The sequence below is a fragment of the Bubalus kerabau genome, chromosome 17, assembly GCF_029407905.1.
Source record: "Bubalus kerabau isolate K-KA32 ecotype Philippines breed swamp buffalo chromosome 17, PCC_UOA_SB_1v2, whole genome shotgun sequence".
Taxonomy (NCBI): Eukaryota; Metazoa; Chordata; class Mammalia; order Artiodactyla; family Bovidae; genus Bubalus; species Bubalus kerabau.
In genome coordinates, this window is record NC_073640.1 from 69,574,707 (window position 1) to 69,594,068 (window position 19,362).

The following is a 19,362-nucleotide window of genomic DNA, read 5'->3' on the forward strand; positions in this document are numbered from 1 at the left end:
GCTGTAAATGTCCATGTGCAGGCGTGCAGGTTTTTAGGCAGACGTAGGTTTTCAGGACCTTTGGGTAAAGAGTGAGGACTATGATTGATGGACCCTGTGGTGAAGGTATGTTTAGTTTTTTGAGAACCCACAAGACTTCAGAATGGTGGCATCATTTACATTCCCGCCAGCGTGGAATGAGGGTTCCTGGAGCTCAGCATCCTCCACAGCATTTGGTGTTGTCACTGTTCCTGTTTTACCCCTTCTCATAGGTGTGCACTGGTGTCTAGTTTTAATTTGCATTTCCCTGATGACAGTCTAAAGGAAATCAGTCCTGAATATTCATCGGAAGGACTAATGCTGAAGCTGAAGCTCCAATACTTTGGTCACAGGATGTGAAGAACTAACTCATTGGAAAAGACCCTGATGCTGGGAAAGATTGAAGGCGGGAGAAGGGGACGACAGAGGATGACATTGTTGGATGGCATCACCGACTCGAAGCACACGAGTTTGAGCAAACTCTGAGAGTTGGTGATGGACAGGGAGGCCTGGCGTGCTGCAGTCCATGGGGTCACAAAGAGTCGGACAGAACTGAGCGACTTAACGTATGACAGTCTGTGGAGCATCTTTTCATATGCTTATTTGCCATCTGTATATTGTCTTTGGTGAGATGTCTTTTAAGGTCTTTGCTCTTGCCTTTGGGGAGGTGTCTGATAAGGTATTTGGCTCATTTTAAAATGGGGTTGTTTTCTTACTGTCTAATTTTAAGAAATATTTGTATTTTTGGACAACTGTCCTTTATCAGGTATGTCTTTTGCAAATATTTTCTGCTATCTGTGTGTGGCTTGTCCTCTCATATCTTTTGGCAGAGCAGAAGTTTATAATTTTTATGAAGTGCAACGTATCCATCATTTCCTTCATGGGTTATGCCTTTGGTGTTATATCTAGGAAGGTATCTCATACCTATAGTCACCTAGGTTTTCTCCTGTAATATCTTATAGGGGTTTTATGGGTTTGTGTTACATTTAGATCTGTGATCCACTTTGAGTTAATTTTTGTGAAGGGGATAAGGTCTCTGGGATAAGCCACAGTTCAGTGAAATCTTCTCAGGAAGTGACATTTGAGCTGAGACCCAAAGAATGAATAGTAAGCTAGTCGGAGCAAACTGGGAAAAAACAGCTTTCCAGCTGACAAGACAGCACATGCAAAGGCCCTGAGGTCACAGGGGGCGTGGCTCCTGACAGCCAATGGGCGGACTCCTTAATTTGCATTGCCCTGTCCCTGAGCACATAAGCAGATGGGGTGAACATCTGCCTAGTGATGACTGGTGAGTCCTGGGCTCTGCTTTAGGATCTGCAGGTGCGCTTTCTGTGTGGGTCCCGGTACCTCCGCCAGCGACTTATCTGCATCCCTGACCCCCTCATTTGTTGATGTGTGTTTGGCTGCACATGACAGACCAGCTTCAAGCAGTCTGTGCCCCAGAGGAAATGTATCCTGTTGTCTAAGAAGCTCAGAGGTGATGCTGGCTCCCAGGTGGGGGATGCCAACTCAGGTGTCTATTTCTCCACATCCTTGGTCCCGGTGCTCAGGCCAGTCGCCTCACAGACATCGCAAGATGCTTCCCGGGGGCAGGAGCAGCTGACATGGGTCACCTGTGGACCTTAGCTGCCGTCTGTGGGACGATGGAGACCAGACTCTATAGCCTGCCAGGTTGGCCGCCAGCACCTGGGGAGCATTTAAGTCCACTGGTACTTGGACCTCTCCCCACAGACTTTGTCTGACCTGTTCTGTGCTGGTAACGGGACACCCTGGGTGTTCCTGGTGTTCAGGGAGGCAGCGGAGGACCCTGACTCCACTGAATTAGGTAAAGTCTTCAGGAAATAGTCTGAGCAGTGCGGGGTTCTGGGGATGGAGATCGGGGAGGGGTCCTGTCTGTGCAGCTGGCAGTCACATCTGCCGTCTTTGGGGACTGAGGGTGGTGTTCTCACATGTTTCCCAGGCCCAGGGTTCGGTTTGCCTGGAGGGGAGCAGCCACATGTTGGGGTCTCTTCCAAACCCTGCAGTCCTGGTCTCGGTTGAGAGGCTTCTTTCTTCTTCCTACATATTCCCCACGTTGTCTTTTTTCCTCTGTGAACAGGATGTCCTTTGCCTGAGCCAGAGCTGATCTCCCCAGTGGAGCCTGGCCCTGAGTCACAGACATCAAGGAGAGGGCCCACCCCCAGCTCCTGCTCGGGTGAGTACCCACAGCTGGCTGGGGCTCACAGCAGCATGCACACCTCACGGGGGCCGCAGCCCGTCCACTCTGTGAGAATGTTCTTGTCACGGCCACTCTGGGCCCGGGGGATCCCTGCAGCCTTCGAACCCGTGCTTGCCCTGCCCTGGGACGCTGCTGGGAGGTGTGGGATGTGTCAGGTAAGTTCAGGCTCTTGGCTCCATGAGCTTGGGCTTAAAGACTAAGTGTAACACAGCACACAGCCTTGTGGCCCAAGGATGTTCCGTGGTCTTTGTATGTGAGTTTGGCCAAGGTAAACCTAGCTGCTCAAACGAATGTCCATGGCACAGTGTACGGAAACGTGTTCTTCTTGAGCCAAGGACTGCGTGGGTCCGTGGGACCTGCGAGCAGGCAGGTCTTCAGGGAGGCTGCGTCCCGCCGTGGTGTGGGCCCGCCAGGGCCCCTGGCGCCTCCCGCGGCGGAGGGCGGCGGAGGGCGGGGCGGTGCCGCAGCCGCCGCCCGCGCGGCGCTCCCGCACAGCGCACTCACTCGAGGCTCGCCCTTGTCATGGCGCCCGGGGCCGGGAGCAGAGGCTGGGTGTGCCCACGCAGAGGAAAGACGCGGTTTGCTGAGCGTGGTTTGTTACGCTCTGTCCGCTTCTGGGAAATTGCAGTTGTCATGGTTTCTGCCTCATTGGGGGTTAGAGGATGTACTGGATTGTGTGTGGAAGTGCCCCTCACTGCGCCTGACCATGGAGGGCTCAGCACACCTGGGCTGTTGGTGTCGTGGGACTGCTGCCCTTGAGTCAGGGCAGTGTCTCACGTTTCCTCCCGCACAGCAGGGGCCATTCTCACCTTCTCCACCACCGACACTCCCCGCGTTGAGCGGACAGATGCACCCCCTTGCTCTCGTCTTCTGTCCTCTTTGCCTAAACCTCAGGGCACCTCACACTGAACACGCCCGAGAGAGAGCTCGGACCTTGCCCACTCCTCCTGCCTCGCGTGCAGGTCAGGAGGCAGGCGCACCTCAGACGGCTCCTCGGCACCCCTGTCTCCACCAGCGCCTCCATCCAGGAGGCACCAAACCCTGTCCGTTGCACACGCACGTCTCTAGTCCATCACCTCCACCAGCTGTATGAGACCTGTCCCCACACTGTCAGTCCAGGCTTTTGGCTTCTGCCTGGGTGGTGCCAGCACGCCCTGGCTGGTCTCCCTGCCTCTGCTCTGTGCCCCTTTGTCTGTCTATCCTGTCTCCCACAGCCTCTCCCCAGGCCCCGAGGCCTCAGCCCGTCTTTATGTCAAAAATAGAGCCTGGCCCTTGTGCTGCTCCATCCTTAACCCTCCCCTGTCATGAAGTGTCCTGTGTGTGGCTTCCATCATCGCCTCCCGCTGGCTGCTGTTTTCCACACGGTGATGTCTGTGTTCCAGTACTGCTCTCTCACCCTCTCCCTGCCCCCGTTTCCACATGTCTGTTCTCTGTGCCTGAGTCTCCATTGCTGCCCTGCATACAGGATCATCTTTTTGTTCTTAAATAACTCTCCAAGGTTAACCCACACATTCGTGGTCTCCCACCTTCAATTTGCATGCTTCCTGGTTAGGTCCCGGTGCACATACTGGACTAATCCATAATGAAAAGTTAAATCTGATTGACGTTTTGCCCTGCGTCTGGCCCTCTGCTGCGCACGGCATAGGCGGTGTGTCACTTCATCTTCACAGCAGTCCTACAAGACAAGTTCTCGCTTTAGCTTTAATTTTCAAAAGAGGAAAATGAAGGCCTATGACATTTGAGTACCTTGCTAGATGCCATAAAGCTAGCGTTGAGTTCTTTTGGAATTCAGGCCTAGGTTTTTGTGGTCAAAGGCCATAATACTCACATGACCTCTAACTTCTGTTGGGTGGAGCCCAGGTACAGGTTTCACTTCATCGTTCTATGGGCTCATTGTCATCACTGATTCATGAATGACCTTGACTGATTGATGTAGGAATGAAATTATTTCTCTGCTCATTCATTTCTTTTTGAACATAATGCACTTAACATCCCTAGACTCCAGTATGAGAACCTTGCTCATGCCCTCCTGTCTTAGCGAGGGCTGCTGTAAAAAGAAAGCCACAGCCCAGGCAGCTCAAGCAGCAGACTTTTGTGTCTGTCAGTTCAGGAGTCTGGGAAGACCTGGATCAAGGTGCTGGCAGATCCCGGCTGAGGAGGGCCCGCTCCTCTGTGTGCAGATGACAGCTTTCTCATTCTGTCCTCATGTGGCAGAGAAAAGGAGCAAGCTGTCTCCTCTTTCTTCTCGTAAGGACACTAATCCCATCTCAGGAACCCTCCTCTCTCCAACCTTGTGTTCTCATGCAGGGCAGCTCCCTGGTTCTGGAAGACTATGCGTTTGTGCGTTCTCTTTCCTAAGGCTGAAAGAACCTCCTAATTTTCTCTACCACATCCGTAGGTCTGCCCTTACCAGGAAGCCTCCACAGCCCATTCCTGTCCCATCTGGGAGCACTAGGCGCCCCTTCGCTGGCTCCCCTGTGCAGAGCGCCATGAGGTGTTGTGGTTTGGAGCAGACTCACCACACGCGGTGTCATCATCCCTCTGTCTGCCCTCCTAGTCTCCAGACGTTCTGTCCCCTGTCCATACTCTCCCCCTGGGCTTTCCCTTTAAAATTTTCAAGAATTCAAGCAGGAGAAAGAAAGAAATTGCAAACCTGAGTTTCAGAGACCTGAAAAGACAGCAGGCTGAAAAGACGGCCACTGTCTTCATCTTACTCTCACTGCCATGGTGATTTCGTTTCTTCTACACTGCCATCACTTACGAGCCTTTTTGTGTATTGTCTTCCCTCCAGGTGACAACACAAAACCTGAGACCCCACAGCCTGCCCCTTCCCACCCAGCCCCATCTGAGGAAGTCTCGCCCCAGAAACGACCAACTCAGCGGGCCTCAGGGCACTCCCAGCTGGGGCAAACCAAGGATGTGGATAAGCCATTGGAGATGCAGGAAGGTCCCCTAAGACCAGGGACAGGCCCCCAGGGGAAGGAACTCCCTGGGAAAGTAAACCCTGATCATCATGGTTTAGGGACAGATGACTGTCGGCCCTCGAGGACTGCACAGCAGCGAGTCCCTCCAGGAGACATTCTCTATGAACGGGAGTCACGTGGGCTGGTGAAAGGACCCCTGACTCATGAAGGGAACTTTCCCTGTAAGTGTGGGGAATGTGGGAAAGCTTTTAACACACATGGCTTCCTTGTTCGACACGAGCAGCTTCACTCTGGAGTGAAGCCCTATGGATGCACAGAGTATGGGAGAGCCTTCAGCAAGGGCACACACCTCCTCCAGCACCACCTGATCCCCACCAGGGAGAAGCCCTATGAGTGCAGTGAGTGTGGGAAGGCCTTCCAGCACAGGTCACAGCTCACAACACACCAACGGATCCACACCAGGGAGAAGCCCTATGAGTGCAGTGAGTGTGGGAAGGCCTTCCAGTGCAGGTCACAGCTCACCACGCATCAGCTGATCCCCACCAGGGAGAAGCCCTATGAGTGCAATGAGTGTGGGAAGGCCTTCCACCGCAGGTCACAGCTCACCACGCATCAGCTGATCCACACCGGGGAGAAGCCCTATGAGTGCAGTGAGTGTGGGAAGGCCTTCCACCGCAGGTCACAGCTCACCACGCATCAGCTGATCCACACTGGGGAGAAGCCCTACAAGTGCCTCGAGTGCGGGAAGGCCTTCTACCGCAAGTCATACCTCAAGGAGCACCAGCGGACCCACACCGGGGAGAAGCCCTATGTGTGCACCGAGTGTGGAAGGGCCTTCGTCTACTGCTCCACTTTCATCTTGCATAAAAGGGCCCACACTGGAGAGAAACCCTATGGATGCAAAGAATGTGGGAAGGCCTTTAGCAGTCGGTCAAGCCTTAGCCGGCACTTCACCATCCACAGTGAAGAGAAGCCCTACAAGTGCACGGAGTGTGGGAAAGCCTTCAACCGCAGAGCATACCTCAACAGCCACCAGCGGATTCACAGTGGAGAGAAGCCCTACAAATGCTTGGAGTGTAGGAAGACCTTCTGGTGGAGCTCAAGCCTTGTTCGACACTCCATCATCCACACTGGAGAGAAGCCATGTGAGTGAAGTGAGTGTGGAAAGGCCTTTAGTCGCAGCCCGTCCCTCACTCAGCGTCAAAGGGTTCATACTGGGGGAAGCCCTGTCAGTGTGACAGATGTGGGAAGACCCCGCACACTTAAATCGTTCCACATTTAGAGTTGAACCTCTAAGAACTCTTTCTGGGGAAAGACTTCTGCATGTAACCCCTGAGGAAAATCTTTTGCCAAGGAAACATCTTACTCAGAATCTGATCATTCATACCAAAGAGAAATCCACTCATTTTTCTTCCCTGTGAGAAAACCTATTTGCAGGATATCAGTTGTCATCTAAAGAATAATGTTAGAAATGGAGTCAGCCTAGAAACTTATTCTATATCTGAAAATTCACACGGGAGAGTGAGCCAGTCTTTATTGTGCACTTAGCAAAGCCTTCAGGCACATCTTCCTCCTCAGTTTACACTGCAAAATTATCTCAGGGATATTTAAACAAAAGAGGAAGAGACATGGAAGAGAAGAAGAAGTACAAACACAGCTTTCAGATTTCCATGCTGAGCCTGTGGCAGTTTGTTATCCCTTAGTTTACCTAAGGTAAGAGGAGTGTTGTTGCAGACATCAGAGGACCTCGTTCCTTTTGTTTTATCTTGTATACACATGCGCTCCTGTCCACTGTCAGGAGAGTTAAACAGTTGAGGGTGCATATGAAAAGATTCACTGAAAGTCACTTTTGCTTCCCTAGTAGCTCAGACCGTAAAGCATCTATCTGCCTGCAATGCAGGAGACCCGGGTTTGATCCCTGGGTTGGGAAGACCCTCTGGAGCAGGAACTGGCAACCCACTGCAGTATTCTTGCCCAGAGAATTTCATGGACAGAGGAGCCTGGCGGGCTACAGTCTGTGGGGTTGCAAAGAGTCAGACACGACTGAGCAGCTAACACACACACACCTTTGTTCTACAGCATTGTCTCTCCCCTTGAGTAGCCTGTATCTTTATGAGAAATATGCAGGCTTGACTTACAATACACTTTAATATTTAAGGAGATAAAGATGTATGTATGAATGAACCCATTTTACTGAAATGATTGGTATTTTTGAAACATAATGTGTCATGTGTCTTTAACCAGCTGGCACTCATACTTAATCTGTTTATCTTTTTATTTGTTGTAGGGTGAGGAGGACAGTATAACTGTGCAACCTTCCCAGATGAATCCCAGTTCTTCCCTCTGAGTCTTCCTTAGGCTTCACGAACACTTCAGTGATTTTCTAGAGGTTGAATTGCAGCCACAACAGAACAAAACACACAGCTAAACTAAGCTAAATGATAGCACTACATTCAGAGAAGAAATCTCATTTTTAATCTTACAAAAGATGGTGTGAAGACTCACTGTCAAGTAGAGTGACTAGAATTTTGCCGATTGAAATGAGCTTGTGTCAGTACACGTACAGGTGAGCTCCACAAGCGTCGCCTTGCTTAGTCCCGTGTAAGCACCAATGACTGATATCATTTGTCAGGGCATTGTGAGATTCCTTCCTTTTATTTTTTTAAGCAACATGTGATAGTATTATTACCTCACTTTAAGAAATATACTGTACAGAAAGACATAAAAATAATCATGTATTCACTCTGAACGCTTCTCGGGGCTTGTCAAATGACTACATGTCTAGTTTTGTATGGCCATTGTAGGCCATGTCATTTCTGTTGTGTTAATCTATGGCGTTATTGTGAAGGCCACTCTTCATGCTTTTCATGTCTTGTCTAAGAAGTCTTCAGCAAGCTCTAGGTGCTTAAATCTCTGATACATGTTGAGTTACTTTTTGTGTTAACCATGTGCAGTTTAGGTTGTGTTTTTCTTGCCTAAGGGTGTTTGGTTGTTCTGGCACATTTGAATAGTTGAAAAGACTATCCTGCCTCTATTGAATTGAACTTAGTGGAAAAAAAAAAAATCTGTTGGGCATATTAATTTTTGGACTGTTTCTGAGTTCTTTATCTTATCCTACTGATCTGTGTATTTAAACCTCTGTCAATACATTATCTTGAATACTGTAGCTATCATTAAATCTTAAAATTGGATAAAGTACTTCCATCTTCTTTATAGTTTTTTTTTCTTTATAGTTTTTAAAATTGATTTAGCTTCCCATGTCAATTTTTCCTTTGGTTTTCTGTTTAAGTTTTAACATGTGCTGGTCTATATATTAAAAACATCTTGTGGGATTTTTATAGAAATTCCATTAATCTATGGATCATTTTTGGTGAGATTTGGCATCTTTATTATGTTGAGTATTCCACTCCATGAACATGGTATGTCTCTTCATTTATTTGGATCTCTGATTTATTTCATAAGTGTTTTATAATTTTCAGCTTACAGATGCTGAGCATATTTTGTTAGGTTTTTATTGAGTTTTTAACTTCAGTTTTATCATTGTCATTACTGTTATTGAGAAATATAATTAATTTTTATATGTTGACTATGTATGCCCTTGCTGGACCCATTTATTAGTTCTAGCAAGTTTTTTGTTGGCAGATTCCTCAGGATTTTCTTCATAAGCAATAAGTTATCTATCTGCAGCTCAGCTCAGATGGTAAAGAACTTGCCTGCAATGCAGGGGGCCCAGGTTCAATCACTGGGTTGGGAAGATCCCTGGAGCAGGAAAGTGGCAACCCATTCCAGTATTCTTGCCTGGGAAATCCATGGAGAGAGGAACTTGGTGGGCTACAATCCCTGGGGTCACAAAGAGTTGGACACAACTGAGCGAATAACACCTGCGAATAGTGAACATCTTATTTCTTCTTCCTTAAGTGTATCCCTTTTATTTCCTTTTTCTTTCTTTATTCTGCTAGCCAGAATTTTCAGTACAATGTTGAATAGAAATGATGAAAGAGGACACCCATGTCTTGTTCTTAATGTTAAGGGGAAAGCATTCAGTGTTGCTTGATCATTAAATAAGATGACAGTATGGGTTTTTATATAGATGTTTTAAAACCAAGTTTGGTAGGTTTCCCTCCTCATTTGCAAAGACCTTTCATTACGAATTGGTGTTGAATTTTGTCAAATACCTTTTCTCTTTCAGCTGATGCGATCATATGACTTTTCTTCTGTAGCCTGTGTATATGATGGATTGTCTGACTGGATTTGAATGTTGATCCAGCCTTGCATTTCTGCAGCAAACCCTGTAGTTACAGAATATGGAACACACACACACACACACACACACACACACAAATTTTTTTTGCCAGTATTTTGTGGAGAAATTTTACGTGTAAAATCGTGAGCATATTGGCCTATTTTTTTTGGCACTGCTGTCTGAATAATACTGGCCTCCCAAAATGACCTTTGAGTGTTTCTCCCTTTTCCCCTCCCAGCCTGGTTGAGATTTTGAGAGTTGGTTTTCTTTCTTCTCTAAATATTTGGTAGAATTCTCTGGTGAAACCATTTTGGCCTGGAGATTCCATTTAATGGAATTCATTAACTGGACTTCATGAGAATATGTAGGGATGTCATTAGCTTTGATACATTGTAAAGCAAAGTTTCAAGTTGAATATCTTACAATGATTTAAAAACAGCAAAATTATGCTTTGAATAATAGGACTTGAGCACTTCAAAGGACCATAGAGACCCTCTTCAATTTAATGATTAGAAAACTGAGGTGCAGAGAAGGCAGGTGACTAGTGCAAGCCCATATTCTCAAGATAAGGCCAGATAGTGTCCGTTTCTCCTAGCCTGTTGGAATTCTGCCCTTTATACTGCTTATAAAAGCCCTATCCAGTTGGCATTGAGTATGTGATTATTTTCAAAAAGCACATTTTGATGATCTTTGCTTCCTTCAGGCATAGGTTATTCTGTAACAATTTCAAGCACATCTTTAGATGTTTTCATTCACATCTTCTGTTACTAATCTGTGTCCTGTTTTATTTCACTGTTTTATTTCATCCTGTGCAAATTAGATTTTTTTTTTTATGGTCTGTGTATTGTCAGTTTTATATATATTTATTTTGTGCTAAAAAGAAAACATCCTGCATTTAGTGTATGCAGTTCTATATGTATCTTATCAGGCCAGATTTATTCATCTTGGTGTATGAACCTGGTAGAACCTTACCAATGTTATTCCTGCCTTATAAAAATAACTGAGATAGCATTAAGATGTTTCAATTTATAGATGTAACTTTTTATTCTTAGAGTAAAATTGTTTTACATAAATTGATGTTTAAGATTGTATACAAATTTTAAAATGTCTTCCTGCTATTTTCTTCCCTGAATCTATTTTTCAGATGCAAACACACACTTTTGTATTTTGATTTTATTTAATAACTTAATATATTTATTTTCCAAATTTTTATTTGCTTTATCTCTGTAACATATCTTCAAAATTGTGACTTATAAACTGAATATTGCTGGATAGTTTTCAGCCTACTCAAAACTACTGACGACCAATTCAAACATTTATTACATATACATTTCATGTGATAGCTGGCATATTTGATTTAAAATGCATCTTCCTATTGTGCTTATCTTTGCTTCAGTTCTGTGTCTTACACATTCTTTTAAAAATTTCTGTAGATTATTTACATTCTAAACTTCACTTTTAGTTGGTAATGTATATACTTCTGTTTTATTAGTGTTTAAGCTTAAAAATTATAATACATGTCTTTAACACAACAAAGTATAAGTTAATATCTTAACCTTTTGCACGATGTAATGGATATTATTGAGGATCACGTGGTAATTTCATTGTTCTCCTCAACAAGATATTGTTCATGTTTTACATAGATAATGAATTAACTGCATTTATTCAGAGGTGCCCTTTTCTTGGATCTTTGGTCCTTCTGTCACCGTGGACCTGTCACCTGGGATCATTTTCCTTTGGCCTTAAATGTAGTTCATTGGAGTATAGTTGCTTTACAGTGTTATGTGTGGGTTAGTTATCTACTATTTCATTCTCTTTTTGAGAAACATTTTCAGTATATCCTTCCACTATGTCCTGGACCCACTATGTTGTATGTGACTGGAGGTGATTTATTTTGTGTTAATAGTTTCCTGGTATTAAGGAACAGTATTTGAACATGGTACAAGAACAACACATCCTAGAAATTCTAACAGGCTCAGTAATTAGATAGGGTTTTGAGTTGTTGGAATAATAAAAGGATGACTGTGTAGAATACATAGGAGAAATAATATGTCTGGTAACCAAATTAATGGATTGCAACATAAACCGACTAGATGACTAACAAACCCCATTGTCTCTTTTTGGATGCCTAGGAGGTCAGCATGTCCCAGCTTTCCTTAACAGCTAACTCTGGGACCATGTGAATGAGTTGTGGCCAGATGAATACAGGCAGAAGTGGTTGTGGATGCGTGTCTTAATTGTTCTTGCATTTGTGCACCCTTCTGGGAATCTTCTCAGTGGTTCTCAATCTCAAACCTCCCCAGGACTTAGTGCTCCCTTGGGTGCTGTAGGTTCAGAAGGTGGGTTGATGGCAATGATGTCTTGATGAGGACAGGTCCTGATGACCTGAAAAGCCTCTGAGCTTCCAGCTGGGCCATCTCATCATCACATATTTGTACCCAAGTCTGCCAGTCCTTAGGGTCAGAAGAAGAGGACAGGAGGGCAAGAAGGAGGCCCCGTTACTGGGAACTTGATGATATGTCACCATGTCATAAACGTGAAACCATCAACTCCACTCCACTTGGACCTGAGGGCACTTAGTCCTGATGTTCCCAAGATCAGACTCTTAATTGTAATAATGCAACTCTTTGGGCATCGTGCCTACCTGTAGTTTAAGAAGTCTACCTGCTTTTTAGAGATAACTAAATATGGATAGAAGAAAAGGACTATGCAAAATATTACATACAAATGTGTGCTTTTTATGTAAAGCATTTAATCAGTACCTGAGAGTTTGAAAAGTTTGAAAGTCTAGTTGCTCAGTTGTGTCCAACCCCATGGATTGTAGACTACCAGGCTCCTCCGTCCATGGGATTTTCCAGGCAAGAGTACTGGAGTGGGTTGCCATCCTTCTCCAGAGGATCTTCCCGACCCAGGGATCGAACCCGGGTCTCCCACATTGTAGGCAGACACTTTACCATCTGAGCCACCAGGGAAGTCCCAGTATCTTAAGAGTTTACTTGCCAAGTCAAGGAATCATATTTTCATAAATAATGCCAACATTCTTGCAAAGAGGTATCCATGGCTTAGCCTTTCACAGCCTTGTATGTGAAAGCGTTGTGTCTGCAATCCCATGGACTGCAGCCTGCCAGGCGCCTCTGTTCATGGGGTGGGTTGCCATTCCCTTCTCCAGGGGATCTTTCTGACCCAGGGATCGAACCTGTGTCTCAGACCCACACTGCAGGCAGATTGATTACCATCTGAGCTACCAGGGAAGCCCCATTCTCCAGGAGATCTTTCCAATCCAGGGATCGAGCCTGGGTCTTCTGCATTGCAAGTAGATTCTTGACTGTCCTATCCACCAGGGAAGCCCCGTGTTAATACTAATGACAGTAGTAATGTTCAGTCACTCAGTCGTGTCCAACTCTTTGGGATCCCGTGGCCTGCAGCACCCTAGGCTTCCCTGTCATTCACCATCTCCCAGAGCTTACTCAAACTCATGTCCATCAAGTCGGTGATGCCACCCAACCATCTCATCCTCTGTCATGCCCTTCTCCTGCCTTCAGTCTTTCACAGCATCAGGATCTTTTCTAATGAGTCGGCTCTTCGCTTCAGATGGCCAGAGTATTGGAGCTTCAGCCTCAGTCCGTCCAATGAATATTCAGGATTGATTTGCTTTAGGATTCACTGGTTTGAGCCACTTGCAGTCCAAGGGACTCTCAAGAGTCCTCCAACACCACAGCTCAAAAGCATCAATTCTTTAGCGCTCAGCCTTCTTTATGGTCCAATTCTTACATCCATACGTGACTGCTGGAAACGATTTTGAACCAGTCTGTTGGTCCGTGTCCATTGTCTGTTGCTTCTTGACCTGCATATAGATTTTGCAGAAGGCAGGTAAGTTGGTCTGGCATTCGCATCTCTTTAAGAATTATCCATAGCTTGTGTGCTCAGCACCAGCCCGAGTTCCTCATGCCCTGCGTCTGGTTGGGGCCCTAAGTCCTGCAGTGATCAGAGAAAGCGGGGCATTGTCCCCAGGCCTATGGCAATTTGGACACTGTCCTTTAAGAGGAAGCCCCGCCCTGTATTAGGAAAAGTGAAGCCAAGTTATCTCCCAGTCTCTTCGCGTGGTGCCGAGGGGCAGTCGCCAAGGAGAAGGGAAATGGCGCAAGCGCGTGGGCACAGGCTGGGGTTGCACAGAGGCGGATGCCATCGGCACTTCCGCCTTTACCCCTGGGCCAATCACAGCCCGGGAAGGGGCGTTTCCGGCGGCTTCGGGGCGGGACTTCCTGTCTCGTTGCAGTAGAGCCTCTTTCCGGGAGCGGTTGATGGTTGAAAGGCGACCACGTGGACCGGAGCGTAGCTCCGGGACCGTGTCTCTAGGGCTGGGCGGGGAAGGCGAGCGAGATAGCGGGCCTGTCTCCGCACCCCATCGGAGCCGTGACGCCCCAGCTCCGGCTCCTTCGCCGTGACACTGTGTCCCCGTCTATGGGACAGGAGACTTCGCGCCTCGCGTTTGCCAGGCTGCGCCGAGACTGCACGTTTCTGCAGGCCTCCACCCGCGCTCCGTCACCAAGGGCCCCGAGGACGGCGGCCTGGGCCTTTCGGGCATTTGACGTCATTTTGTTGTTGTTGTTTGACTTCATTTTATAGCGAGGTTCGGAGTTTGAGGCGCGGCCCGAGGTGTCTCTGCCCTGGTCTCCCGCCTCTCGGGGCCCCATTCCGTCCACTGTGTCCCGTGGCAGTGGCAGGTGCGGCAGCACTGATGAACCCGGCGCAGGTGAGTGGAGGGTCATCCAGAGCCACGCCCTCAGAGTCCGCGCTCCTGGCGATAGCTGCTGGTGTTTGTCCTGGGACTCTGCCTTCCCTTCTCCCGGTTCTTGGTCGCAGGTCTCTGGAGGGAGTCACTTCTGGGCTAGGGTACCTAATTCAGGCATATGAATAGATTCCTAAACTGAAAACCACGGGAGTAAATTTCGGTGCCATGTGCCGACTCTCAGAGGTGAGCCTGAGTTGGGAGTCATCAGGGTCTACATTGGACCTGGAATGACAGCCAGAGGAGCTAGACCTCCCTTCTGAAAGTTTGGAGAGAAGGTGGAGGGGATTTAACACATTTCGTTACATAGATTTCCTCTGGCTGCACAGAGGAGGCTGTGGAAGTGAGGCAGGGAGCCCCGGGGGGATTGTGAGCCAATAGCTTTAAGACCCAAGTCCTGGGGACTGGTGGGAGAAGGTGAGCGCGAGCTCACCTGGGAGATCCAGTTTGGATGACACCAGGACAACAGGCGGGCAGGAGAGAGTTTGAGGCCCGTCATACTGTACTTAGCTTAGGAAGTATTTCTTTCTGCCCATTTGCCTGGTTTTGCTCTGGGCTGCACACAGTAATCAGAGGGAAAAGAGGAGAGAGCAACTACCAGTGTGGTGCAAAGTCGGGCGTCTCCTCTGAGTTGGGAGACTGGGGAAGAGAGGGACCTGGGGTGCTCTGGGGAGAGATGCTCCCTGCCAGCTTATCTGTCCCTATCGTGGCAGGGCGGTGTGACCTTCGAGGATGTGTTCGTGTATTTCTCCCGGGAGGAGTGGGAGCTGCTAGAGGAAGCTCAGAGACTCCTGTACCGCGATGTGATGCTGGAGAACTTCGCACTTGTGTCATCGCTGGGTAAGTCCCTCTTTTAGTTATCTGTTGCTACCTGGCAAATCACCCCAAAGCTTAGTGCACTGACTAGACAAGCATTTATCTTACAGTTGCTTTGGGTAAAGAGTCAGGCATATTCTACTTGGGTACCCCTAGCTTAGGGTCTTTCATGACCTTGCTGGCAAGCTGCCCAGGGTTTCCATCTGATCTGAAAGCTCAACTGGTGGTGAATCTCCCTTCAAGGTCATGCACGTGATCAGGAGGCTGTTGGCTGAAGCCCTGCCTCAGTTTCTCGCCATGTTGTGTTCTCCTTTAGGCAGGTCACAAGGCAGCTGATTTCTGAGATGACAGGCAAGAGACAGCATCCAGGAGAGAAACTGATATTTTTACAACCTGCCCTCAGAAGTGCCATCCCACAGGGTTTCATTATTTTCTAATGAACAAAATTATTTTCTGTTCATTATAAAATAGTGTTTAAACCCAGCCAGCACTCAGCTGGAAGGCGTTAAAAGGGACGTGATTCCCAGTTTCCTGAGCTGGGTGTTGTTTTTTCTCACGGGCAGTTCTGTCTCACAGTTGTGTCATGGCACAGCTTCTTTCCTTGTTTCCTGGAGTAAGAGTGTGAGTCCCAGGGCTGGGCGAGGGGCATCTCCTTCCTCTCCCAGAGCCGCCCCAACCTCTGCTGCCGGGAGCTTTGAGATGAAGTATTTGGGGATGAGAAGTCTTACAGTCTGCCCCCGACATGCCAGATCCCTGGCCTCTCTGTGCCCCGGGTTCTGCCCCCTTCTGCCATCTTCTCTGTGAAGGGGGTCTCCCAGGGTCAGTACTGGCCCTCATCAGCTGTTCTTTCCCATTAGGACTTGCAGTTTCCAGGTCTCATGGGGCTACCCAGCTGGAGCCAGAGGGGAGCCTGGGGTGCCTGAGGAGGTAGACACGGCTCTGGTCAGAGAAGACCTGGAGGAGGCCCAGGCCTGGTGAGCGGAGGGTGTGGGCATCAGGGCTGGCTTTGCTTTATAACAGCAATTTGCTCTGTGTCTATAGTGTCTCCTTCCCCAGCTTTGATGCTTTGCCCTTTTGTCACTTCTGCTCTGCCCTTAGGTACCTGACCGTCCCACCCCCCTTTCTAGTCACACATCTTATCTGACCTCTTGCTCCTCCATGCAGCGCTCCACAGCATTGGGTTTCTTTTAACATGTCATGAGATGTGCGCATATCCTTATATTTTCCTTAAACACTATCAGGCCAGATATTCTATTCTGGGCCAGGTTTGATATTCTCTCAGGCCAGGTTTTTCTGGCCCTGGCTAGACCCTTTTTCACAGCACTCACCTGGCACAGGGAACCAAGAGCCTTGCTTGGAGACCATCTGCATGATGTGGTTCAGAGAGCCCTTGGCCACACTGTGCCCCATCCTGGTATCCCCTCCTCTGAGGTTCCCTTCCTCTGCAAGCGTCAGAGGCCCCTCCTCCTCCTGATCCTGGGCCCCATGTGAGGCCCACCGTCCCACAGACCCATTGCCAGTTGTATCAGACACACATTTGTTACTGGAGGCCACCAGCTGAACGTGCGCTTCAGCCACATCTCTCTTCCTTCAGGTTGTTGGCACGGAGTGGTGGGTGTGGCTGCACCTTCTGAGCAGGGGGTTCCTGTGAGCCAGCCGCAGATGAGAACTGCCCAGGCTGAGCCCTCCACCCACCCAGCTCACCCCTGCGACATGCATGGCCCAGTCTTGAAAGACAGTTTGGCCCCTGGCTGAGCCACAGGGAACTCCCAGCAGGTGAATCATGGGGAGAGATTTCGGGTGTAGTGTAAACCTCGACCAGATGCAGAAGTGATGGAATGGAATCTTCAGAAGAGAAAACCCAGGCTTCATTTGTAAAGCACTGCAGATCTTGTACATCAGAGACAGCCTTCACTTGCGGAGAGGGTGGCGAGAACTTCCCAGGCAGCACCCGGCCCCTCGCCATGGGGAGAAGCCAGGTGGGCATGTCAGGAGCTTATTCTCTGCTGTCATCGCCACAGGGTCCTTTTGGGTATTGGATTCCCACTGGGCTGGAAAGCACAACTGAGGCCGTAAAGCCTTCTGCCTCCCAGTGGCCCTTGTTGGAGGGAATGTTGCTCCAGGGTCAGTTGACTCTGGGACTCTGGGTTGGAGCAAACTAGAAATCAGAAATGCAAGAAGGGCCCTGGAGCCCAGGGACAGTTTCCCACAAGGAGAGTCTTCAGGAGGATGAGCTGTGAACACAGCGGTGTGAGAACAGGTGACAGTCTGCACTCCAGCAATTACTGGAGCAATCCTCTGGTAGATGCTTTTCATAAACAGAACTCACACGCACCAGGGAAAGCTTCCATGATCTACACAGGCAAGAATCTCTGCACGTGGAAGAAATGTGGGATGGCTTTAACAAACGTTGATGTGCCTTTCTCCTGAGGGTGGGCCTGAGTCAGCACATGAGGATTTATGCTCAGCAGAGCCACAGGCGTGGTCAGGCTCATGCAGCAATAGCACATTCACATTGAGAAGCCTTATGAATGCAAAGAATGTGGGCAAGTATCTTGTGTCTGCTCTGCTTTTGTTCCAAGTAACATTTCCCATTCCAAAGACAGTATACTTTGAGTGCAAAGTATGCGGGTATACCTTTTGTGGCAACTGTTTTTCCACTCATCATGTGAGGGTTCTCACAAGAGAGGACCCCAGAGTACAATGAATGTGGAAAGGCCTTCATTCACCCTTATTTGTCTGGCCTAATAGGATCCATGCTGGAGAAAAACCGTTTGAGTATAAGAATATCAGAGAGCCTTTTGTTATAGCTCCTCCCTGATTCCATATGGGAAGGCTCACATGAGGGAGAAACGTCGTGAATCTAGTGAATGTGGACAGTCTCTCTGCCTTCATTCATTCCTTTCCAAGCCTCAGAGTGTTCATACTGGGGAGAAACCCTTTGAGCGTTAGAAATAGGCCAAAGCCTTTTACATGTGAACTTGTCTCAGGCACTGTCAGAGAACTCATACTGGGAAAAGACCTTTTGAATGTAACTCCTGGGGAAAATCTTCTGAACAGGGGAAGCTTCGTACTCTGAGGAATTATACCAAAGAGAAATAAGTGTTCGTATGCTGTGAGAAAATCCTCTGAGATCAGTCGTCACTTATTGTCGCTGGAAGAGTCATATAGGAAATGGATCCATCTTAGGACATTGCATCTGAGAGTTTATAAAGGAGAGAGAACCAGTGGCTACTGTGTAGTTCCAAAAATCTTCAACCATAGCTCTACCCTTAGTATGCACTGAAAAAGCAACCACAGGAATATTTAAAAAACAAAGGAGAAAGAAAAATATAAGTAGATATAACAGGCAAATAAATGTATTTATGACTTTTTTTTCTGGTTTTCCTGAGAAACCAATGACAGTTTATTGCCTGGCTTTTTTTGTTGTTTTTGGGTGGCAGGGGAGGTGTTTGAGAGATTAACCACCTGAATTAATATGCACTGTGTGCCACGCCACACCAGGAAAGCTGGAAGCTTGAGAACATCTCTGCAAATGTTACTTGTTACAAAACATCATCTTAGGTGACACCTTGATTTATGAAGCCTTTAAAACTTAAATTGGGATACAAAAATGTTGTCTAAAATTATAATCTAAAGACATAAGGACACACTTATGAATGGGTACATTTTACTTTACTACTTAAAACTGTTTAAGGCTTCATTTTTATTTATCCATTATCGAGATATGATTGACATATAACTGTGTACGTTTAAGACGTACAACGTATTTATCTGATACATTTACACTGTAGCTTGATGGCCATTGTGGCGTCAGTTAGCCTCTGTTATGCCACAGATTTATCATCTCTTCTAGTGGTGGCAACAAATAAGGTATCACCTCTTGGCAAGTTTAATGTTTCTAGTATAGTTTTATTGTCTGTAACCCCTGTGCTTCATGTTCGCGCTCTCGGAATTATTTGTCTCGAGTCGTAAGTGTATACCCTGAACACCGTCTCTCCCCTCCCCTGGCCCCGCCCTCGGCCTTTGGTAACCATCACTGTAATGTTTTCCAGCTCAGTTTTTGTTTTGTTTTGCTTTTTCCACATATAAGGGATATTATACAATATTTGATGTATATCACTTAGCATAACATCCTCAAGGTCCATCTGTATTGTTGAAAATGGCAGGATTTCATTTTTTCTCAAGGCTGAGTAGTAGTCCATTGTTGATGTATATATGTTTTTATTCATTTATCCATTGATGGACATTTTGGTGGTTTCCACATCTTCGCTATTGTGAACTATAATAAACATGGAAGTGCTCCTATCTCTTTAATAACCTGTTTTTATTTCCTCTGGAGCTTGAGGATGAT

General features: G+C 47.4%; 1 protein-coding gene across 2 annotated transcripts in view; it reads left to right on the forward strand.

Annotated features, from left to right (window-relative positions):
- Positions 1–8,358, forward strand: part of ZNF805 (zinc finger protein 805) — an 87,403-nt gene extending 79,045 nt beyond the window's left edge. The window contains exons 5-6 of one of the 2 annotated variants that reach the window (XM_055553698.1): positions 5,543–6,314; positions 7,448–8,358. In XM_055553698.1, coding sequence (XP_055409673.1) covers positions 5,543–6,313 — 771 coding nt within the window. In that variant the 3' untranslated portion in view covers position 6,314; positions 7,448–8,358. Of the gene's footprint in view, positions 1–5,027; positions 6,315–7,447 lie in introns of both variants that reach the window. The other variant, XM_055553697.1, reaches the window with a different exon arrangement.
- Positions 8,359–19,362: the final 11,004 nt, after the last annotated feature.